This window comes from Gallus gallus, chromosome 19 (assembly GCF_016699485.2).
Source record: "Gallus gallus isolate bGalGal1 chromosome 19, bGalGal1.mat.broiler.GRCg7b, whole genome shotgun sequence".
NCBI classification, from domain to species: Eukaryota; Metazoa; Chordata; class Aves; order Galliformes; family Phasianidae; genus Gallus; species Gallus gallus.
The window spans coordinates 6,659,062-6,683,269 of record NC_052550.1 but is presented as its reverse complement, the minus strand read 5'-3'; the positions used below and the strand labels follow the sequence as shown (position 1 = coordinate 6,683,269).

Sequence of the window (24,208 nt, the reverse complement as noted above, 5' to 3'; positions counted from 1 at the left end):
AAGTTTTGGCAGTGCTTACCAAAGCTATGCTACAAAAGTACAAATGACTCAGCTGTTCTTCCTACTACAAACTGCCGTAGTGAAGTGAATCACACCATGTGCTTTCCTAACACTATACATTTCAAGTTTCCCAAGAAGCAGGAAACGACCAACCTATAAGGCCTGTGCTATGAAAATCGTATTTGAGAATGCACCACAAAAGTTCTTAGAAGGAGAATTACTAAATCAGAAGTTTATTGGAAAATAAAATAATTTGAAGTGATCTAGAGGAGAAAAAAAAGACCCCAGTCCAACATCTTAAAATACTGTACAGGAACAGGAGCAGCCACAGATACAGAAATGAAGGAAAAGAGCGGCTTACCTTTGGAAGGCCTCAGGTAGGCAGGGATCTCCAACAGGAGATGCCCTCACCTCCACTGCCAGCCCTTAAATGAGGTCTGGGAAGGGGTGGATCCTGGCTTTGCCCCTTTCTGGTCACTCAGGTGAATTGCTTGCACCTGAGCTCCCCTGGGTTGGCCCTGCCCTCCCACCAGGTGCTCTATCACTGGTTCAGGCCATTACTTAACATTTCCACACAAATGAATAATAGAAAAAAAAAAGCAGGAAAAAAGAACATTGTGAAAAGCATTAAGAACACAACCTAAGAACTATGATTGCTGTCAGATATCCTACTTACCAAGTTATAGTGCAGAGATAACTTCTTGCCTATGGACGGACAGATTGACACACCTAAAATACTACCTCCAGCAGAACAAGCAGACATGAATGTAATACATGAGAAAAGACTGAAATACCTTATTTCACACACACAGAAAGATGACATTATTACCAATATGACAGCATTAAAAATGACCCACACATTGGACACAGCATGTATCTTACACTTTATTTCTGTACATCGGGTCCCTAAAACCAAACCCAAACATATATACAAAATCCATATGTCAATATGCATTAGCTTACAAAACACCAGATTACATAGAGGGATCCTCTCGATCATTATCCGGGCTGTTCTGTTGCCATTTTCCCCTCTTTTGCAGGTGTTTCTGATTTTTGAGAGCATTGTTGGGCACTGATAACTCTTGGTAAGGCCTGAGACTCCCAAAGCATTAAGAGCTTAGGAGTTCATTCTGCTCCAGCTGCTGAGAACAGAAGATCCTGTGGGAAGCATTCTCACCTTAGGCTGTTCAACATTCCTATAACTCCCCAGAATCTTCAGATGAAAAATACTGAAGATAAAGCTGGACTGATTTAGACAAATTTAATAATTTGACTGCACAAACTGATGGAGGGTGTGCACCAAGTGATCCATTCATCCATTTCAAAAGATGTTCAACCATAGCACATAAAACGTATTTTATGAAACCTAAAAATAAATAGCTAGGATACTCTTCTGTACAAGTGTCCATGAAGCAGTGGATTTTCCTCTTGGTTGAGAAACCAAGAGTTTTTGTCCACTACAGTGACATTAATCTTCTTCTTTCTCAATGTAAGATTTAGCACCAACACGTGCCATCTGCCTTGCCAAATAACGGTCCCTTGCTGACATGACAGTCTCTTCATTGCTCCGTTTGGCAAATTTGCTCATGCTCTCAGGTGGTTTTTGTGTCTGTTCTTTCTCCTCTTTCTCCCCTTCTCCATCCTTACGCTTCTGCCCAGACAAATTCTCAGAGCTGGAGCTTTTCTTCTCATCCACTTCTCTCTCTCTTCCCTTGCTCTCCTTTTCCAGATCAGTGTCATCTTTTTCTAAGGCTGCAGGACTGCTTTCCCTCCTGTCCCTGTATTTTTCATCACTACTACCTTTCTCTCTCCTCTCCTTTGAATGATCTTCCTTCTCTCTGTATTTCTCTCCTCTCTCCTTCTCTCTGTCATTGGATCTATCTTTACCACTTCTTATTCTTTCTTTTTCTCGCTCCTTTTCTGAACACTTCTCCTCTTTCTCCTTTGTCTTCTTCCATTCTCTACTATGCCCCTCCCTCTCTTTTCTTTCCTTCTCCCTTTGTTTATCATCTTGCTCTTCTCTCCTTCTGTAATAATCTTTACCAGTATGATCACCATATCTGTGTCGCTCTTCCTTTTCCCTCTGGTGATCCTTTTCATGGGTCCTACTTCTCTGATAGTCTTTCTCCCTGTATTGTTCATCATAACCCCTTCTGCTTGGTCTGCCCTCCCCCTTCTTTGTAAGATGATTTGTCTGGTCTTTCGTGCGCAGCTCTTCCTCTGCACTGGATGAACTTGGTGACCTGGAACGCCTCTGGCTCTTGTGATGTTTAGTCTCCTCCTCACTACTCTCAGAGGAGGCTCTCCTTTTCTTCTTTTTCAAACTTACTTTAACAGACTTATGTCTCTTCTCATCATTACTATCACTTTCTAAGTCAGTATCAGCATCTGGATTATCTTCTTCCTTAGCAGAAGGTTTGAGTCTTTGTCTTTCGTATGGGCCTTTGTTCCTTTGGCTGGATTCATCGTAACAACTGTCAGATTTATCTTCCTTTATCCTATATTTTTTTAATGTTAAAAAAGAGAAAAAGAAACATTACACAGCCTGAAATCTCAGACTTCTCTATAGGTTGACTTCTGATCAGGACTTCAATAGGACTGTAAACAAAAGATGCAGATGAAAAGTCTATGGAAGCAAATCTACCTGGTGCTCAGGGTTCCAGGAATCTAGCATAAACAATTTCTACTAAAGATCTGCATCTAGTTCATTGATGAATGCAAGTTGATGGATTTATCTGAAAGAATGAGTATGGTTAAGTATCTGCAGTCTCTATCTAAGGAACAGAACAGAGATTTGCATTCTTGTGTGAGCTTTCTGGCAAGCAACACATTTTTTCCTCTATGTTTTTTCCCCTATTCTTGTCAGATGATCATTCAGAGAAGCAGCAGGTTGGATGTTTCACTGATAGAGGCAGGAACATAGCTTCCATGAGGAGTGGTAGATTTTTAATCCAGTAGTCATGCTTTGTCACACTTTCCTGACTGGTAAGGAAATACACGTTCCATCATACACAAGCTCTCCTAATCATACAGCTACAATAACAGTCTGTGGTAAATTCTTATGGATCAGCACACCACCTTGTTAGACCAAGTGTTTGATGTGTGCTTTGAAGTCTACGAACAATAACAGGATTAATTAAGTACATTTTCAGTCACTGAAAGTGACAAGTCCCTGAGGTGATCCACCTTTGACAAGTGCTGCACATTCTGAGATGTGAAAGTCCAGGTGTGCTCTCCCAGTATCCCACAGTACCACCATAAGAAAGAATAAAATTTAAGTATAGACTGCAGCTCTCATTTCTTAGTTCTCTTACATTACTTTTTCCTGTTATTTCCAATGTGTGGCATATCCTTATAGCAAACAACCTACAATTCCCTTATTTCAGATAGCCGAGTAGCTTCACTGTGAGCACATTCTTCATGTAAAGCTTTACTTTCTAATAATCCACTCTCAGATTTAGTACATTTTTTGATGAAAGCTGCATTTTCTTTGCGATAGCAAACACTTACTCAGTGAGACTGAGGTCTGAGGACTATCCCAAGTGAATTTTAACCTGAATTAACTGTTACAAACGATCATTTGTTGCATATAATGAACATATATCCCCTTCAACATATTTATCTACAGGACAGGATTTCACCATCTCACTTTTTTTTCAGGAAGTTAATACCAAAATCATTTCTCTTTGACTTGCTTCTCTATGCCCATTATGTTACCTTTTGCCTTCCTCGTGATTCAATGTATGCAATTTCATGCAGATTGCAAAATATTGTGCAAACCAAAGTAAATACATGTTAGAATAATGCGAACTACTACAAGCATGACAGTCTTCTGACACTTTTTAATTGTATCCCTGTCCTCCATGTTTTTTTGTCTTATAGTCTATACCACTGATGATCACTGGACTGTTTTCCAAATAATTCAATTAAGCATCTGTACCAACTAATCACTTTATCTCAGTGTTTTATAGCACTCCCTTCCGAACCGCATCATACCTGGCTTCACGGAAGCTGCATTTCGGCACCTCTTCTTCCCCTACCCTCTGGTTTAACAGATGTCTGTAAAACCCACTGAGATCCTTCTGTTTGGTCACATCCAGGTATGCTAAGGGGAAAAAAGCAAGGCTAGATTTACTGTGCCATAAATACTCCAGAGACACAACTCACAACTGGTAAAGACAGCAACAAGAATGCATCCATGCTCAGAGGTTTTTAGCCTGGAGCAGAACGAGCTCTGAGCAAGCTGATCTGATCTCATAGTAGGCCATGCTTTAAGCAGCAGACTGAAACAGATGGCCTTCAGAGATCCACTCCAACCTGAATCATCTTATTCTAGGTGCTGAAAATGCTAGAGGTCGCACTTGGATCAATTTTACTTTGTTTGTTATTCTACTATCTATTCTAAGTCCTATTTCAATGACTATGAGATCCTATGTAATATGTGAAGTTAGGGAGTGTGAGCATCACTGTACCACAGGCTTACAAGTCTTCCTTCAACAACTGACCCTTTCTCAAAAATTAAAACCCCAGCAGTACTGATACACAAATGGAGGAACTTCCCATGTTCCTTCAGTAACCTGTACAAGGGAAAATAACAGATGGAAAGTGGGATCCAATTCAGTATCTGCTATCTGCTCCTTTTTGATACTTAAACCTATTGGAACTAAGCTGGTCCAGTATTAGTCTCACCCTCCAGAGCTGCCTCTCTTCTTTCTCTTTCCTCCTCCTCAGCCCTCTCTTGCAGCTTCTTCTTATAGGCTGAAGTCACAAAAGCCTCTTTGTCAGCAAATTCTCCTCCCTCCATTTCACGCTCTTTCTGTATTTTCCTTTCCATTCTTTTTTCTTGTTCCTTCTTCCTAATTTCAGCTGCTTTGAGGATATTGTGGATGTATCTGGGCTAAAAGAGAAAGAAATAAAAGGTATAACGCTGAGAGATAATTAAGGTGGCTAAGAAAACACAATTTGGGACTGTTGGAGATGTTGAAGTGAGTTTCTAACAGAAAAAAAAATTAACAGAAACTACTCTAATACATTCTTATGCTGACAACAATCTTATATAAACTGTAATCCCTTTTTAGGGGGATTAAAAACTACAGAAAGATATGCCATACATCCTAAGTGAGGTGGGAAACTTACAGTCTGCTTCCAGAGCACCACTGGATCAGGACTCTGAAGTGTATGATCAACTGAATTCTACCACAATTGCTGCACATTTACTACCTTATGTAACAGCATTCGAGCACAAAACTCATATGCCCCATTCAGCATAGCATAGCTCAGAATCCATTCAGCAAAGCTTAAAAGTTAAGCAGTTGAAGTTACTCCAAGCACAGATAAGACAGCTAAGACAGACAGAACACATTTTCAAGCACTGACCTTCTTCTCGTCTCTCCCCGATAACAGTCTGGCGCTACTTTCTTTCTTCTTCTGCTGCATTTCATCATAGATACTGTCATATTCATATACTGTAGCATCTTCTGACAAAGCCTTCTGAATTTCCAATTTTGTCTAAACCAAGACAAAATAAAACAAAAAACATAGGGTGGGAACTGACACAAGAATGAACCATGAAATTAAAGGCAGTAATTTCCTAATCTGCCACAGGCACAAAGATCCTTCGCTGCCCCTCACCTGCTTCATTGCCTGTTTCTTCAATGCCTCTTTCTGAAGACTTTCACCAACAGATGGCTGTAAGAAGGAAAGATTGCAGAAATAGAATTAATCACATTGACACAGCTCAGGTCATTTTTGTGCCACTCTAACTAACAACTATATATGTATATTTTCTACTAGGGAGTCTCTCACTTCAATACTGTTTTTCTGCAAGCAAGAACAACTAAAAATTCATTCACGTGCATACAATGGATCTGCCTCTTTCCTGGGCAAAGTACTGCAGCACTTCAACACATGCATGTCTTGCATAAAAGTGGTGATGGATTTAAGAACATAGTTTTAATGACCCATTGGCCTCAAAAGCCACAAACAATTTGATGCCATTTCACAAAACAAGCAGTTTCAGTTTAAGAAACACCCAGAGATCTGTGGAAACTGTTCTGTCCCAACACCATTCTCCAACCACTGCCAAAACACTCAGGAAGAAGACCTATCCCCCCCCAACAGCATGGGTCAGCCTGGTGGTGTAAGGAGCTGGCACATCAGCAGTCAAACTTCTAGCCAAGGCCAGCTACAGCCAATGATGAAACAGATTCCTAAGGCAGGATGCTTGCCATAAACCTACACATTCTTACAACAGTAAACTTCTTTCAGTCATTGCTAGAATAAGGAAAACGCAGAAGGCCCCCAAATGAACTGAAATTGGAGTTACACCCTCCTACCAATTTATGCATCAAAATCATTTTAATGTTCTTGCGTACTGTATACTTCAGAATACAGAAGAATAAATCTCAGTGATTTTATAACTGCATCTCCAATAGTCTGTGCAACAGTTCAGTGCTGCTCAGAACACACTTGTACATACTGGTTCAGAGAAGCAGCAGTGCTGAGCAGGCATTCTTACTGACAGCAGAACGAGAACAGAATCCAAACACCCGAAAGGATTTGGCGAGGCTCTGAGTTCTATCAGTATCATTAGTTCTGTACTTTTAACAGCAAGAATGCTGCTGATAGGAGCAGCACGTACTTCAAGCACTCATGTTTACCTCCTCAACATTAACATGTTGGAAAATAGCAGTACTAATCCTCCCTAAAAAAAACCCAAATCTGTTACTGAAAATGTTTTCTCACCACCATGGACAAACCAACCCTGACTTTGAGTTAGTTTTGTCTCCTAATTAGTGCTGAACCAGACCGCACATCTCCTTCTTCAGCCAGTAGATAGTGCTGTTTATTAATCACGTTCACTATAAACGACTGGACTTGTTTCCTTGTTTCTGCCATGAACAGTTTGGGGCAGATGGGACCTTGATGCTCACCCAGCTTCAGCCCGCGCTCACCAACAGTGCTGGGAAGCTCACATTGGCTTTACAGAAAGGTACTGAGCCCCAAGGAGTCTCTGCACACAGAGAACAGAAAGCACAGACTCCACAAAAGACAGAACAGACCCTGCAGCTGTATTTACAGAACACACTGTATCCCTCATCAAAATATCTGAAACACTGCATAGAATGTTTTCCCTGTCTGCCCACGTGAGATAAACGTGTTGATCTGCGAAGATGAAACAAACACAGCAGTAATATACAATCTCATTATTGTACACACACTTGTAAGGAAGCCCACCTGCGATATGTTTGCTTAGAATGGCAGCAAGTTTACAACAAACAAACATCTTCTCTAAAGGTTTATGGTTGACAATTTCCTGTTGTGCCCTGAGCTCTGATAGATGAGAACTTCCTGTTCTTTTGTATTGTTTTTACTTATCAACTGCCCATTTATTAAAGGCCTATAAGCTCAGCAATCTGTCTTGCACTCGTAGTGCACTCAAGCCATTCTTCCAAAGCACAAAGCTTCTAGTTTTAATATCTGCTGGAAGGAAAAGATACTTTAACCCTCTCCTGTAAAAGCACATAGAAACCAGGCAAACAAAGTTCAAAATGAGACTCTAGAGTCTACCAGCCCTACAAGGCCAGGGAAGAAACCTCTGATATGAATAAAAAGACAACAAATAAATAAATACAACAAAGGGCCTCGGCCTATGAGCACTTTCACTGTTCTCTCCCGTTTCTTAAAGAGAAAAGAACATGACAACCAAGTCCATATAGCATTAACTCCCCTTAGCACACGCTCCCAGCTTCCAGCAACTCGCAGCCAAGGACGTCCCCCATGGGAGGATGCACCTGGCCCACTGCTGGACACCACGAGCATCCCCTCGTTTGACTAATCCATTCCTGAACCCATTTATAGTTCTGGCCACACCGTAACATCCCATGGCAATGGGTTCCACAACCGCATCACACACTGTCTGGACAAAAACAGCTTCCTTTTGATTCAGTGAAATCAGTCACTTGTTGATTCCATAATACATTCTGCTGCTCATGTTATGAGAAAGAGCAAAACTGCTTTACTTTGTCTGAATCATTTCTGCTTTTCCGTGCTTCCTCCACAGTTACTTCTCCACTCCCATTTCCTCAGAGATCTCTGCCAGAGCCCCTCAGTCTGTTTGCTCCTTGTGCTGCATGAACCCCAGTCCTTATCACCACTCAGTGCTTTATTTTCAGACATAATGTCTTTAAAAAAAAGAACTGTAAGCAAAAACAAAAATGAGAGCCTACAGCCCAGTGCAGTTCTCTGTTTGCTTCCAGTTTCTTTGTGTTTGCTTCAACGTTCCCCTTTTCTTGTGGAGGGCCACTAAAACACGCCAGCCCCCCATAAGCCACTGCCACCACAGCGTCCCCCTGCACTGAGCACCCACAGTGCTCTGTGTGCATTTTGGTTTTTATCTACACTGCCATCCTGAAGCAACAGATCAGTTCTGAAGGTTGCTTGGTATGGGGCAGGTAATTCTCATTCAATAAACAGACATTTTACTGCTGTAAAATGAGTCTCAACTTACAGACATACTCCCAACTAAATGGTAAATGTAGGACAGAGTGCAGAGCAGTGCACAGAGGGAAGTGACACACTGCTTCTTGAGCCACAACGCGTGAATGAGGGGATAATATTTGTGGAGAAAATGAATACATCGCAAGTAGCAATAAACCAAAACGAAAGCTCATTTCTCACATCTCATTTTGCTGTTGCAACACCTACTGTCCACTAAAGGCTCTCTGCAGGATGACAACCTTCTCTCTGTATCTGAAGACAGTAACAACCCCTCCTTATGAAGGCAAGTAACTCAGAACTATGGCAGCCAGGAAGAACTGCAACCGCCTGCTTTGGTTGTCCCATTCAATACTGATGAATAATATCTCAACAAGATTTCCATCCAAGATGTTCTGCTTGCTATGAACTAACCCAAGGAACATCTTCATTGCTGCCTAACACCCATCAATGTACTTAGCCACAGTCACATTTCAAACTCCTGCAGCAAAGGTACAGGCAAAACCTTAATAAAATACACACAGTAGCATTAAAAAGAAAAAAAAAAGGAGGTAGAAGTTTGGTATCTCATATATAATCACAGCCCAAGTCAGGTGTGCACAAACTTTATTAGAGTTCAGTTAAAAATACATAATCTCCAGACATTTGAGATGTAGTTCTGAGTGATAAGCCAGCAGACAGGAAATGAAACCCCTCCCAAATGCAGCTCCTTATCTTGAAAGCTCTGAAATTATTATTGAACTAATAAAGTAATTTTGCTTTTTTTAAAAACGATCCTTTTTTGATAAAGGCAGTTATGAGATTATTACGCTTTGCTGGGGTTGTACCACACCAATGCACATGACAACTTTTAAGAGTCTTTATAACAGACCCTGGTAGTGAATGTCAGCTTTTCTGACAGGAACAATACTTGATCTGTTAAGTACAAGTTAGCTGGCAGCACCAGACATTGTTACTATTGCTATTATTGTTATTAGAATAGTTATAATTCATTATTTTACTCCTATGTTTAGACATTAAAAAGAGAAAACGCAAAAGTGGAAAAAAAACCCAAGTTACCCCCAGCCAGGAGGGTTTCCAGCCCTACCGTTTGAGGCCCAATGACAACTGACCAATTGAAGCTTGTTCCTGGGCTCTGGAAAACCAGTCCAAACTTGGATGTACAGAAAGACACCAAATCCCAAACCGCCATAGAAAAGGAAAGTGCTGCTGCCCCAGAGGGCAGTGGATTCCATCAGCAGATGGGATTCAGCCTCTCGCAGAGGTTGGCAATTGTTAGATTTGGGCTTATTGTCACAAAACATAAGAGCTACCAGTTCATTAAAAAACATTTAAAGTGTTTGGCTATAGGAATTAGCAACCGATAAATATTATTTGATGCTCAATTAGCATTGTTCTTTGCACACACAATCAAAACAATGTTTTCTGGGCTTTGGGTAAAAAAAGTATAACATGCACTTAATGACATTACGATTAAACTACCACAGACGATTTCTGATTGATACTACTCAGTAAACTGCAACCTCATCTCCAGAAACAGAGAAAGAAGTTGCAACCTTAACACTCATCCATGTAGAGACAGATCACCTCCACAGCTCTGAATTCCTATCCTTTACCCATAGACTGCAAAGCTACTGCCTTTAAATTCTTCAAAACTTCTGTTTAAGACCACGGGTATCTGTAAGCACCCAAACCAGCCTAAATGCTGAGCCAGTTCTCGGGTGCACCCCGTGCAGCAGTCCATCCCAAAGTGCAATTTTTAGAGTGCAGCCCCCTCTACTGGAACAAGTAGAAAGTTAATATTTTCAATATTACACCTTAAAAAAAAAAAAAAGAAAGAAAGACTATATAAAAGAACACTATGAATGTCATGCAATATAGTCATACATCACCAAGCACCAGTAAAGTGTGTGATCACTGAAATCCTGTACATACTGTGATCTCTTATTGGCTGAACTGAGTGCTTTGAGAATTACAAATCACCCTCACCCAAATGATTGCCTCTCAGTAACATGGCCATGAGCAGAAGTGTGCATTAAGGTTGTAAGCAAATCACTTACAGAATATGGTGCAAGTATCAGAAGAAAACTGTTGAACTGACCTCATCATCAGAGTCATCTGCAAACACTGAGAGTTTGTTGGAAGCCAGATTCTTCTGCTGCAATTTCTTGGGCATAATAAGCCCATATCTAGGGAAAAACACTGAAGGTTATCTTTCATGTTATGTACGCATAGCAGGTTCCAAAACAGAGCTCTGCTATTTACAACTCTAGAAACAGAGGACGAGCAGCACTACAACGCATAGTGCATAGCTCTGGGCAGTGCTGATGGCAGCACACAGCCTGCCCAGACGCCTGCCAGCTTCTCCCACTGCCACCATCCCCTTTTTCCACACAAACTCTATGGATAAAACTATCCATCTTCCTAAATTAGGCCACAAATATCTTCTCTAAATGGCTTTTCTTTCTTCCCTCCTCAGAGAAGGAAGAAACGATTGCTCTTTAACTTGCAGAGGGCTGACCCACACACACTGCTCTGTAGATACACTTGCTGGCCACTCTTTTGGACAGCAGTGTACACTACCAACTTACAGGTGGAGCTGGGGCAAACAACCAGGACCTGTGTCCAGCTTACAGCACAGGGCAAACAACCAGGACCCGTATCCAGCTTACATCACAGTGATCACCACAGACGCGGCCACCCAGGATCTCCCTCTGAGGGCGTCGCTGCGGCGGCCCCGCTCCGAGGTGGCGGTTGGGCCGCGCCGGGAGCACGGCGGTTTCTGTGCGAATCCTGAGGGGATTCTGCTTCGTTGGAGACAAAACGTCCCCTCAGCAACGCGGCAGCCGCCTCTCACCCTTCCCACTTGTCATTTCTTACTTTTTAACAAACACGATTTTACGTTCAGGCCAACGCGGTGAGGCCGCATGAGCTGCTCGCCAACAAACACCGATCGGGACGACCGAGCGCTCCGCTGGCGCCAACCTCGGCCCGAGGCGAGGCGGGACCCGGCCCGTGCCCGTCCTCGGGGGCGACCCCGTGGCGCCCCTCAGCTACCGCCACCCCGCTCCCCCCCGCACTCACTGCTTGCTTAGCGCCGCCATCTTGTCCCGGCCGCCGCTGGGCACAGCCGCCTGCTGCTCCGCGGCCGCAGATTCCTCCCGGTGTGTCTGCTGCTTTCCACCCCCCTCTCTCCGCCGGCTCCCGCCGCGCCGATCTCCTTTCTTGCTCCAGAAGGGACGCAGGGAGCGAGCGGGAAGGGATAGAGGCAGGGGGTGAATTTTGTAACAGCGGGATGGCGAGTGGCGAAAGTGCCGCTGCGGATAGGCAGCGATCTACAACGCGCTGAGCGGAGCGGTTCCTCCCGCCTCCCCCCTTCCCGCCCGACCGGCGCTGTGGGACTTCAGTTCCCCTCCGCAGAGCCGGGGGCGTCGGTCTGAAAAGAGAAAGAGGGGTTTAATTTCCCGAAGTTTTATTAAAAGAAGCCGTTCTGCCAAAAGGAGCGTTGCGCAGATGCAGCCTGTAACTGCTAACAGTGCTGATGAACAGCCCTCAATTAGGGCTGCTTCTGAAACGTGACTGAAGGAGAGGGAATCCTGAGCTGCTGTGCTGTGGGGCTGCTCAGTGCTGTTGCCATCAAGTGTTCCCAGTCTCTCTCTTTGGAACTTTAATAATAATAATAAAGCCTCAAGCAGCTTTTTTAAGGCTCAGTAGATAGGCTCATACCAGCAAAATGATTTCCTTGCCATGTTTTTACTGCCCTTTCTCAACGGCACCTGACAGACCATCCTGATGGGCGCTGAGTCGCGGTGTGTAACTAATAAAAGCAAACGGTTCATTTAATTATGAAACAGGCGTCCAATATGGGGAACACTGGGGCTGGGGGAGCAGACGGGGGTCTGACAGGAGGCGTTGCTGTGGGCAGCGCTGCAGGACGGGGCCGTGTTGCTCTGCATGCTCTCTGCCAGCTGGGCCAGGCACAGGCAGGTGTGTGCCCAGAGCTCCAGGAGCCGGGCTGTGGTGGAGCCCCGTGGCCACGCTGCTGCCTGAGGCGCTCCTGCAACAGAGAAGAGCTGTCAGTGCCAAAGGCCGGCTTGGAACCATGGAGTCACACCGCTCAACGCTGCCCTGCAAGTGGGTGTAGGTTATGTGCTTCTAGGTTCCAGCACATGTATATAGAATGTAGGGGTATTGTCCGACATACACTGTGTGTGAACACTGATGTTCATTTAAAAGGAATTCGTAGCATCACAGAACCATTTGGGTTGGAAAAGACCTCTCAGATCCCCAAATCCAACCCCAGCCCATAATGCCCACTGACCACAGCCCTCAGTGCCACATCTCCACGGCTCTGGGACGCCTCCAGGGTCAGGGACTCCCCCCCCGCCCCGGGCAGCTGTGCCACTGCAGCACCAGACTTACACAGAAGAAATGTTTCCTAACAACCAGCCTGAACTTCCCCTGGCACAACCTCAGACCATCTCCTCTCGTCCTGTTGCTGTTACCTGGGAGCAGAGGCCGACCCTCACCTCACCACAGCCTCCTTTCAAGGAGTTGTAGAGGGCAGTGAGATCTCCCCTGAGCCTCCCCTTCTCCACACTGACCCGTCCCTCAGCTGCTCCCCATCAGACCTGTGCTCCAGACCCTTCCCTTGTGAGTCGTACTGGTATTCACACCGCTGAGCTCACACTGCTGTCCCACAGTAAGTCCCAATAATTTGCCCAAGCGATACCCTTTCCAGTTAAGCTTAGGAGGACTGGATGCTCGAGGCCTGCTTCATTCTCTCCAGGATTAGTCTAATATACGTGGGAACACACACAAAAGAGCTATGGCTGCTCACTGCTCAGCAGTAGGAAGGTCAGTGTAAATGAGTATCCCCAGCTGAATTACTGTCCACACTTAATTTTAACGGGCTTCTCAGTCTGTCATTAAATCAGTAAGGCAGAGATGTTAACCAGAACACCAGTTGCTTCTCCTGCAGAAAGACTGAAAATAGTAATAGCCTCTTGAATACTCTGGCACCAAAAAAAAAAGCTCATATTCATTAAGTGAGGGAAAGACAGATGGAAACCTAGCTCCTGTTTATGGCCACTGAGTATATGGAGTACCTGGCAGATGGTGTTTACAAAAAGGAGGGCTCCCACTGTGCTCCCACACCCAGGATTTGTGTGGAGCTGGGTCACTGCCTACTGCACAGCTGAGGTACACACAACAGATTATGTGCCCAAAAAACCTCATAATTGTTAGCATGTTACCTACAGGTTTACAGTGAGATCACCCGTTCTGCTAGATCTCAAAGCTGATCTGCTCCCCTCAAGGCAGTGAATTTTGATAATAAATGTAACAAGATGACTTCTATTGACCAAAAAAAGTCTGCAGATATTTAGGACCCCTTACCTATTGTTTAATCTATAGGGAAATCAAAATTAGTTTTGGAAGTGAGGACTTGAAAGCACTCAGCTGAATGGCACTACTGACAGTGCTTCATTGCTGAGCCCTGTCTGATCATCTCACAGTTACTTTATGGCATTTACCATTGATACAGTCCTGCACCATCTCTGCTGGAACGTGCACAGATGCAGCAGTTGGATCAAAGCAATACATCTCCTGAATTAAATCGTCGTCAAATTGCTGCAATGCAGAGAACAAAGAAGGTCAGATGGTGAAAACTTCAAGAGAGAGTTACAGCATTAAAGCTGGCTCAGGTTAGCCTATAGGAAACCTGCAGGCAGCACTTCCAGAAATGAGAAACCAGAAAGTGAGAGATTGAAGGGAAGAAATAAACGTCTCACCAGTATGCACTGATTCCACTTCTCAGTCTTCTCCGTGCCCTCCCACTCTGGATGCAAAAGCAACAGCACGGCCTTCATTATGTTATGGACCAGAGCTGGTGGGTCTTCACAGCTCTTGATTTCAGCAAAGCTCTCAGCATTCAGTTTCTGGATACGCTCACGCAGGTCCTGCAGCATGAACCGGTGGAAGAGAATCCCTGCATGCCTCACATTCCTGTGTTCTGCATCTGGAATCACAAGGAAACCTTTCAAGAAGTTGCTCAGAAACATTCACTATTTGAGACTTACGTTATTGGCTGAATAGCTCTGCCTCTTTGTGATTCACTCATTTTCTCCTTAACAAAGTGCTCGATCCATAGAGAACACAAGTGTCCCACGGAACATTCCAGAAGGTTCTGTGTTTGAGGAGGCAAAGCTTTCTGTAACGTGTGATGTGTTGAGGCTGCTGAATGCCCGAAGGGGATTAGACAGGTGCCATAAATGTTACAGAGCAGTCCTGAGAGCCCAGAAGGCCCAGGCAGGCAGGTAAATGTGGCACACAGATCCTTCCCATCTCAGCTGGGGCGCTGAGCAGATGTTAGATTGCTGAATGCAGCACAGCACCTTGCTTCACACCTTTGATTTCAGCAGGACTTGGGCACAGAAGCATCCTGTGAACCAAAGCCAAAGTCTAAATGTTCTACTTAAGGGTACTCTGCTCAGCCCTTGGGCCTGCTCAGGAGCACTACCTGTACCAAAGGTCTGTGTCTTTTCATACCTGCTCAAATGATACTTCAGAAGTGGTTTTACTGCAATGCCTATTTTTACCCCTACCAATCTATCCTGGCTCTGTGTGCACAGTACCCAGGACACGGCTTGCTTCGGTTTCCTCTGAAGGCATCTTCAGTATCTCTGAGCAGGCAGCTTGGGCCATCTTCAGCATTCTCTGCAGGTCCTTACGTTCGTGGGGAGGTAATGCCTGGTGGTGTCCGATGCTGATATCAAACAACCCCAGGGCTCGTCCCGACAGGTCCCGGAGAGGCACTGCAATGTGCTGCTCTCCACAGACAGAACTGTGAACGACCTCTGAGCAGTCTGTGCACTTAAACAGGTAATCTCTGAAATGAGAGTAAAGAGAGGAGTGAGTCCACAGCTTTACCATTCCAGTCCCTTTGGGCACTTGGGCACGTTTCAGTTACAGGTCATTCGTCTCTTGCTGTTAAAACAAAGGTATTACCTTACAATTATTGTTTAATTCCTTTAACTGAAATATGAACATATTGAAGTCATCTACAGAATGGAGAAAATTACATTTTGGAACACAACATTGCTGAAAATTGCAATTGCTGAAAACCACAACAATTTAACAAACCTAAAACTAGGTTGTATTCTCACTTTAAAAAGAGCTTCTTGTTTGATAGACTTAAGACAAGTCTGTGAGGATCCTGGCAGCTGAAGGAAACAGATAATGGCAGGAAATGAGACAAATATAGCCAGGAAAAAAAAGGCAGATTACTGTAAATAGTGCAATGCTTTACTATAGGCTCTGACCTGCACACCTTTCACACCAGATGCAGAGCTGACTTGGCAGCTCATCGAGTAAGCATTAAGATGGAAGCTAATTTTCTGCAGGCCTAAAATCAAACAGAAAATGCACCTTGTGCCGTCATCATTCAGTATCACATACATCCACACCTGGAGCCTCAGCAGTGAGACAGCTCAGGGCAGGCACTCCGGCAGGGCTGCGTTACAGCCGGCCTTATGCTGTATGCATTGTGCAGGTTGGGATCTGGGACCAGGGGTGTCTGGTAACTGACTGCAAGTGCTGGAGCCCACCTGAAGAGGTTCTCTTTTCTGAGGAGGAGGACAGGAGAGGTATGGATTTCCTTTTGTCCTGTACTGTCTGTGGTAGCCATTCTGCGCAGAGCATAGTCACACGTCTGCCAGAGAGCAGAGGGATGGTTAGCTGCATGCAGGGGAGGAACAGTTGCATGCAGGGGAGGAACAGCCATTGTGAAGCTTGGAGAGGGGAGAAAGCGTTTATGTGTGTTAAAATTCCCACCTACATTTGAGTGCCATGAGATGGTTTAAAGACACCTCCCAGCAATGCTTGGTTTTATTCCCAGAGAGTATTGCTCAGGGTGCATGAAGAATGTGCCCGGTACCTCCCTCAGCCAAACCATGTAATCCGGGCCCAGGCTCCACACCAAGGAACACCCACAGGCCAAGGAAGAGGTTTCCCTTCTTTTTCATGTCCTATTACAGCCCTCGTTCTCATGGCACGTTTGTGTCAGCATGCCTTGACACATGACCTGGCTATCAGGCAGTTAATGAGGGATAGGGCAGAGCCTGGAATGACAACAGAAGGCTGCCAACAAAAACAGTGCTTATCAGAGGAAGCAGATGAGTTATGGCTTCAGCAGATGTCATACAGATGCTGTGGTGACATGGAATCAGTCCTTAATATTACATACACTTTTCATCTCCTGAACTTGTATGTGAAGTGACAAGCTTCCCAGGGCTCGAGTGCCTGCTGAACCACTGGGATATGATCTGCTCAGAGGTGGGCTGCCTTTACAAGCTGCCTAAATGGGAGCAGTCCCTTCTGCACTGTCCTTAGGTCTCGGTTCAGATAGAAGCCCAAGTACATTTGCTTGGGCATTCCTTTTATTCCATGCCTTAATTTTCATGTGCACAGGATCTCCGCTGAAGGGTGGCTGCCCTTAAGGAGGTCCCAAACAGCAAAGCTTTAGCAGGGTCTAATCTATGGATGGATGGATGGATGGATGGATGGATGGATGGATGGATGGATGGATGGATGGATGGATTGAGTAGGTGTGGGGTTTTACTCTGAAGTAGAAGAATATTCTCTTGTGCCATGGAGAAAGGAGCTATGCTAGCAGCAGTGTTTTACATGAGAGGATGAAAATAATGAAGAGTGCTCTCCTTTACAGAGGGAACCTTCCCTCTCTACACCTTTTGATACTCAGGCAGGCACAAGAATCTCCGACAGGCTTCAGTTTGGCAACAAAAGCACTGGGAAATCACAGACAGCTAGAAATGATATATCTCCCCAACTTAAGTAAGCCTGTCAGCCCTGTGTACCTTTAATCAGCATAATCTTCCTAATCAGTAATCTGCATACCTGATCGTTGCCAGGCTCCACCAGGTATGTACTGACAGTGTGGATGCTGGGCACTCTGTGATACAACCAGTCCAGAGCAGTGAGGGCCATCTGCAGAACACTTCCCAGTGCACACACATGGTGGTAGGCTTTGCTGAATGCATGAGAAACTCCCTGTGAAAGCAGAACACTCCAAATGAGCCAGGGCAGTTCTGTATGAGCTGGGAAAAAAAGACAATTAGGATCGTACAACAAAATGAAGCGAGACGGTTGTAATAATCACTTTAATGACAGCTTGTGAAGGTGAAAAGTAACCGTGAAATGTCTGTCATTGAATCAGGCACCCAGGTCACAGCCAAGCGCTGCAGTTACTCTCTGTGGTGATGCACAGCCAAATCTGCTGGTAACGTTGGCTTGCTGCGCTCCCTGCTGCCCGCATGACGCATCCACAGCGAGGCAGATCCTAAGGAGCAATTCTGCACCACAAGGAAACCCAGCCTGCTGGTGCTTGTAATTAATTAATCTGCCAGGTAGAGAGTGGGTTTTCATGCCACCTCGTAGAAACGAACACAGATCTGAGATTCAGAGCTTCGGGAAACAAAGCTACTCTCCGGGCCTTGCACAAGTGATGTGTTAGTCAGGTCTACAGGAGAAGCTTAAATAAATTACCGATTAGATGCTATCTGATTATCTATTACTAAGAAGATGTTAATCACTATGACATTGGTAAGGTGTTCTGCTCACACACAGCTTTATTGCAGCTTTTTTCTGAGTCGTACCATCTTACATCTCAGGGCAAACCTGAGATGTAAAATTCAGTGTTCTCACGCTTTTTTTTTTGCAGTACAGCCCCACAAACTGCTTCCTGGTGGTGCCCACCTGGTAGAAGCTGATCTCGTGGGTCAGGAAGATGGTTTTCTCACTCGGGTCCCGAAGGGTATCAAGTCCCAGGGTGCCAAAGACTCTCCAGTGAGCATCCTGCAATGGCAGTACCAGGAATGAGCCTCTCCTCTGCTCAGCTGGGCGGTCCTGGTTCCAGAAGTGGATATTTCCATGCAGCTGAACTCTTGGCACATGGATTGGCTTTTCCTCTTCTACAGCTGCAAAGCTGAAAAATAAGCATGAGGGCAGGTTTGTGACGAGCTTCCATTTACCACTTCCATCCCAGAATCACTGCGAATAAATAAGGCACTTTTTGTCCTTAAGACAATGTAAAAGCACCAACTAACGAATGCAACGAAGAGGAATTCAGAAGGGAGCAGCTGTTACATTTTATAGATCAGAAGAAGCAGTATTTAAATACGTTCAGCTTATGGAAATGAGACATAAAGAGGCAGGAAAGCTGTTTGTACTTTAAACATTAAGGAAGGAAAGCATTGTTCTCAAAACTATCCAAGTGGCTGTAAACTGTTGTAAGGACATCCATTTCCAGATGAGACAACGTAGGCCCAATGTAAGGGACTTTGCTGAAGGATGAGATCTGCGAGGCTGTGAGCTAATCAGCCAAGGGAAGGAGTGGAACCCCAAGCAAAGCAGTCCTGAGCAGACCATGCAAAGCATGAGGGCACGTGTATGACAGTGAATAATCCCACAGTGGTCCCTGAGGGACGTTCCTCTCTGGAGCAGCCCATCAACCTCTGTTTTCAGAGCACTCCCAGGCACTGCTGGGTACCCCTGCTTTGCAAGCACTTGTCAAATAAAGGAACCGATTGGTAGCTTTCCTTACCTTACTCCTTTCCTGTCTCTGTAGAGTATCTGGTTTAGAACATACGGAGCATCATCTGTGGTGCATGTCACATAGCGTAAGAGCGTCTGTCCCCGCTCTGGTGAGAGCTGGTTTTCTTCCAAAAGGGCAATATATGCACTGATCTTCTTGTTATCCCCGTGGGCTTCTGCATCCTAGCAACCAAACGTTTCCTGTTACATTATGTACATTAGCCATTGGCCATTACACTTATTTCATGTACTTATTGCTTGTCTCATTTGTGCTGACACGCTGTTCTGGGTCACTGCTTTTGCATGTCATGCACGAGGTGTGTGTGCTGTGATTGAGGCTGACTGGCGTGCTCTGCTACAAGCAAAGCCACTTTGGCTGCTGACTGCCAGAGAGAACGGCTTTCTTTTCTCCTGTCATTTAAACGACCAGCTAACTACACCCAGGGCCTAAGCACAGCTGTGAATTTCATCTCCAATAGGAGATTCTTCTATCATGACCTGACCTGTGACTGTGCAAAACCACTGGCTCTCCCAAACACCATCGCTGAGCAGGAAGCACGGGGACAGCATCCTCAGCCCCTGTAAGCTGTGAGCTGCCCTCGAAGCACCGGGGTTGGAAGTTGGTGGCACAACACTGACACAGCAAACTCACATTCCCAGGGACCAATACCTTGAGGAGGGCCTTGAGCACCGCGTCGTACACCGGCTCCATGCGTGCTCCGCTCCTCTCGGCCGCCTGCTGGATGCTGTGCAGCCATCTCCTCCTCGCCAAGCTTTGCAAGCACTCCGTGTGACTTCGTTCCACTCTTGTGGTCAGAAACTCCACGATGTTATCAATGACTTCATCTTCATCCCCAGTGAGCTCAGAAGCCACCAACTCGAGGAAAGCCTGGAATGCCTTTGGGGATAGCTTCCCCACTCTGCCAAGCTGAGGGTAACGTGAGCAAAAGTGGTTCTTTGCTAATGGAAGAAACAGAAAGCAAGACAGGGACAGCCTATTTGAATAATATTTTTTGTTTTTTCTGTGCAAAGCACAAATTATGCCCTAAATTGGCTTTGGGGCAGCCCAGCCCATCGCTCTGGGCTTCTTCCAGCTAACTCCTAAAGTAAGTTGTCATCATGGGAGGTAATCTCCAGCTTCAAGATAGGTTGTACCTTTCCCACTAGATGCCTTCATTCTCACCTACTGAGAAAGAAACCTGCCCAGCACTACTCCTTCTGCACCCTACAAGATATCTAAGCAATAAAGATCAATGGAAAATAGGACAAATCAGAGGTGTCGCTCATCAGAACCAAGTTCTATGGGCACTTGAGGGGCTGGTGGGACTGGGCTGCAGGTAGGCACTGGTTTACAGAACTACTCACCTCTCCTATTGTAAATGTGAAGGCCAGAGTTTATGGACGATTTCACAGATCACTCCCATACCTAGATATTCCATTCTATACCAGACTTTCAGCCATTCTGACTTTCCTTTGAGGCCTTCCAAAGTCACTGTTAATTATCCTCCTTTAGGTGCCTTTGATGAATTATTGAAATAACATTTGTATTGTGCTAACTCTTATAAATGAAGATCAAAGCAAACGAAAGCTCCATTGAAGTACAGAGGGTGGGACAATGGCTGCTCTGGAATCACCTGCACTGCAGCAGCAGATGTGGTGCAAAAGGAACAAACTCCGTGGGTTGGGAGGAATATATTAGAGTGGAAAACGCCTCAGCAGTGAAGAGCTGCTGCCTATTTCAGGTCGGATATTAGGAACAACTCCTCCAACAGAGCAGTGATGCAGCGGCACAGGCTGCACAGGGAGAAGTGGGGCCATTGGTGCAGTTCTCAGTGCTGTTAGCTGCAGTGGCAAACACAACCTGCCCTCAGTTATGGCACAGCCGCCTGCCAGTGCTGTCCTACCCTGCCCACTATCTGAAGGAGATTCAGGCTTTTCTTTTTTTCATGCAGTTTCTGATTTACTGACAGAACTGGGATGGAAAATTCACCGATGGTGTAAAAACGTTTGGATTTTGACCTCCATTTTCTCCTCCGTGACAAAAGAGATGAAGAAATACATGTGAAGCTGATCAGCCCTTCCTCTACCAAACGACAGCACACCGAATTATTTCCCCATCCCATCTGTAAGATTACACTTTTCACTGACAAGGAAAACCAGGTCGTTCCACCCACTTTCATCCACGAAACTGCAGGATCTGTCTGTGAGCCCCTCCTCCAAACCAGTTTGCACCACGATGCCTTCAGGAGGTGATGCTGGAGCTGCTGAAAACGGCTTTATGTTGCTTCCAGGTGGTATTGATTTTGCTATACTATCTTTCTATTTGTCCCTTTAGTTTATAAGGCTTTTGTGGAAGGGGCTGTAAGCACGTTCTGGCGTGCTGTGAACGCAGCAGAGCTGTGCAGCACCGTTTCCTCCTGTGGCTGTGCAGCCTGGGGGCAATTAACAGCAGGACGGTGTGCTGCCCGTCCCACCAACTGCTGCAATCAGCCAAAGAACACAGAGATTTTGCTGCCTGCCAAAATGAGCCCTTCTCAACACTGTGTGGTGGAGCGAGCAACGTGCAGACGTGCGTGGAGATGAATAAACCTGTCCACTCCACCCAGGCACACATACAGACTTGTTCTTGATTGCTAATATGGTATTTCAGTGATGCCCACGTGTGAATATGTATGAAGCTGCTGGACGGGCCTGGGTGAACCTGCTGCACTTCTGGCTGCCCCAGGCCTCTGTCAAGGACCGACATCACTGGACTAACAGTGGAGTGAGACTTGGAGTTACTGTCTCATTCATGAGAACTGAGTGAGAGTATGGATTACTGAACACCACCTGAGCCCCACGTGCACTCTGTAGTAAAATATATCTATTAAAAATAGCAGGATAACATAGGCTAAACTGAAAGTGTGAAGCCTATCCTGAGGCTTTGGGGATTTTGTTGGTTGGTAGGTTTGTTTCCACTGCTGTCTCAGGAGCATGCACTCCACATTACAGCCAAGCATACACTCCATATTACTGCCAGTACCATTTTTCAACACATCACAGTGCCATGACAGCACTGGACTACCTCTCTGATTAAGAACCACGCTCCCTGGAGAGTCCTGCAGAGGAGGAGGGGATGGAGCTGTGCCTTAACAAGCAGGTCAGGATAACTGTTCCTTTTCATTTATACATCAGGCCTTGCTTACGACTGCTTGCAAACCAAAACATTCCAGGTGCTTGCCAACAAATTCATTAGCACCGTCCTTGAATGCTTTAAGGCTTACTGTGTTGACACGATATGACTCCTCTCAGAGCACAGCCCTTTCCTTACCCATCCTCACAGCCTCTTTTTCCATTCCTTCCTTGAATGCACTCAGAGCAGCCTCCACCTCTTTCATCTCCAGAAACCCAGACGCGTTGATGTCCCACTTTTCAAACAGTGCTTCCAGAAGCAGTTCCCGTCGGGTCAAACGAGAGCTGTGATGTGCCTGCAACAGAGAAAACCCCCTGTTTGGTGATTCCTCAACAGCAATGCTCGATATCTGCACAGCTATGGGAGCTGCAGCAGGGGGTTGATCACACAGCCCCTATGGACCAGCGCAGAACTGTGAGAAGTCAGCTCAGAGACGAGTCATTAAACCTGGGAGATATTTGGAAGCACTAAATGGAGCAGACAGCTCAGTTCTACCGGGCAGAATCAGAGGGGCATTTCCTATGGATGAGAGGTGAGACCAACTCACCAAGTGGGAATTTCCCAGAGCACAAACGTCTCCGTGGCACAAACTACGCAGAGCCTTGCCAGCAGTACCCAAAGGTCTGACAGGGTGCATTTCCATGCTGTTTGCCTGGCTCTGCCCTGAAGTGCGTGGGCTCCAAGAAATGCATGTGCATTTCTGCTTTGACACCAGCCTTTGTGCAGCGTGTGGTGATAAATGGCACGCAGGGGCATCGTCTCTAAGGCTGAAATACCAGCAGTGTGCTGCACTCTGCGTGAGGACAGCGGAGCCGTCAGATCCAATATCTCATCCAAATTAGGTCAGCAGCACAGAGGGAAACCAGAGAGGGGTCTGAGGAAGGCACAGCTAGAGAGGACGCTGTGAACAGGCCCACCAGGAAATACATGGACTTCTATATGTACGTGCATGATGCTGAGTATGAGAATGCTGCTGAAAGGAGGTATATTTTTCCAACACTTTGCAAAAGCCCCTTGTAACTTAAACACACAGAAACGTCCACAGTCTCAAATGCCCGTGCACATACAGCAAGAGCAGCTTGTTGGGGGGGTGCCTTAAAGCCCTCCCCAGAACACCCATAACTTCATTTGTGCAGTGGGTCAGACATCAGCTTCTGGGCTGCCATGAACACAAATAAGCAGAACAGAATGTTTTGAGCTCTTCAGCATCGACCTGCTGTCTCACTGGGTCCAGCTCCAGAACAGATAGCCTCCTACAGGATGAGTGCATCCTCGCTGCTGGAGCTCAGGGCTGAGGATGGGGAAACAGCATGGCAGAAGGAACACAGAACGCAGGGCTGTAAGCGAATAGCTCTGCCAGCACAAGATGGTTGTGTCCTTGTCCCTACGCATTTGCTTGGCTTTGTTTGTGGACACGGGATCAGCAAAACTTACAAACACTTACTTTTTCTAGTTGTTTCACTTTTTCCTCTTCGGTCTGTTTGTATTCCTCTCTGATGAACCCAATGAGCCCCTCCACGGCAGGCAGAGCCATGCCTTCCCCGAGGAACGTCTCCATGAGCTGAACAAAGCGCGGCAGGTTGAGGCAGCTCCCATCGAAGGCGCTCCCAGCACGAGGAGCACTGCGGCTCTCAATGCCTGCCATGGTGTTATGGAGGTCTGAAAGGCAGCAAGCACCGTGTGTCACAGCAAGCCACCTCTGTGCTACACCAACCCCGTGGCAGCAGCACTCCCAGCCCTGTGCTTCCCAGCCGTGTGGGCTGAGTGCAGGCTGAGTCTGTGCTGATCGGAGGCCTTCATCTGTTTGCACTGTTTGCATTCAGATTCTTTGATTTTTGTTCCTCACATGGATACTATTGTACAATTAGGGCAAAACAATGAATATGGGTTAACTGACAGAGAGACCCACCTTGTGAGACTAAGACTACC

At 45.7% G+C, this 24,208-nt stretch overlaps 2 protein-coding genes across 16 annotated transcripts in view; both read right to left on the bottom strand.

Moving 5' to 3' along the window:
- Nucleotides 1-872: 872 nt before the first annotated feature.
- On the bottom strand, nucleotides 873-11,608 carry NSRP1 (nuclear speckle splicing regulatory protein 1). Of its 2 annotated transcripts, none has more exons than XM_040650455.2 (7): nucleotides 11,377-11,608; nucleotides 10,598-10,685; nucleotides 5,632-5,688; nucleotides 5,377-5,508; nucleotides 4,690-4,897; nucleotides 3,997-4,105; nucleotides 873-2,498 (listed from the first exon to the last, which is right to left on the bottom strand). In XM_040650455.2, the coding sequence occupies exons 2-7, from the start codon at nucleotides 10,670-10,672 to the stop codon at nucleotides 1,469-1,471; spliced, it is 1,611 nt and encodes a 536-aa protein (XP_040506389.1). In that variant the 5' UTR covers nucleotides 10,673-10,685; nucleotides 11,377-11,608; the 3' UTR covers nucleotides 873-1,468. The 2 variants fall into 2 exon arrangements, with proteins under 2 accessions (XP_040506389.1, XP_415834.2); XM_415834.5 differs by having other exon boundaries at nucleotides 11,581-11,608.
- A 52-nt stretch (nucleotides 11,609-11,660) lies between these two features.
- EFCAB5 (EF-hand calcium binding domain 5) overlaps nucleotides 11,661-24,208 on the bottom strand; it is a 31,568-nt gene continuing 19,020 nt past the window's right edge. For 8 of the 14 annotated variants that reach the window (XM_046902627.1, XM_046902629.1, XM_046902628.1 and 5 more), the window contains 11 exons: nucleotides 23,724-23,938; nucleotides 22,418-22,574; nucleotides 19,778-20,067; nucleotides 19,118-19,290; nucleotides 18,271-18,499; nucleotides 17,413-17,565; nucleotides 16,104-16,207; nucleotides 15,132-15,385; nucleotides 14,289-14,515; nucleotides 14,031-14,127; nucleotides 11,952-12,553 (listed from right to left, as the gene is read on the bottom strand). In XM_046902627.1, the coding sequence (XP_046758583.1) occupies nucleotides 12,336-12,553; nucleotides 14,031-14,127; nucleotides 14,289-14,515; nucleotides 15,132-15,385; nucleotides 16,104-16,207; nucleotides 17,413-17,565; nucleotides 18,271-18,499; nucleotides 19,118-19,290; nucleotides 19,778-20,067; nucleotides 22,418-22,574; nucleotides 23,724-23,938 (2,117 nt within the window). In that variant the 3' untranslated portion in view covers nucleotides 11,952-12,335. The other 6 variants (XM_040650447.2, XM_040650448.2, XM_040650446.2 and 3 more) reach the window with 6 other exon arrangements.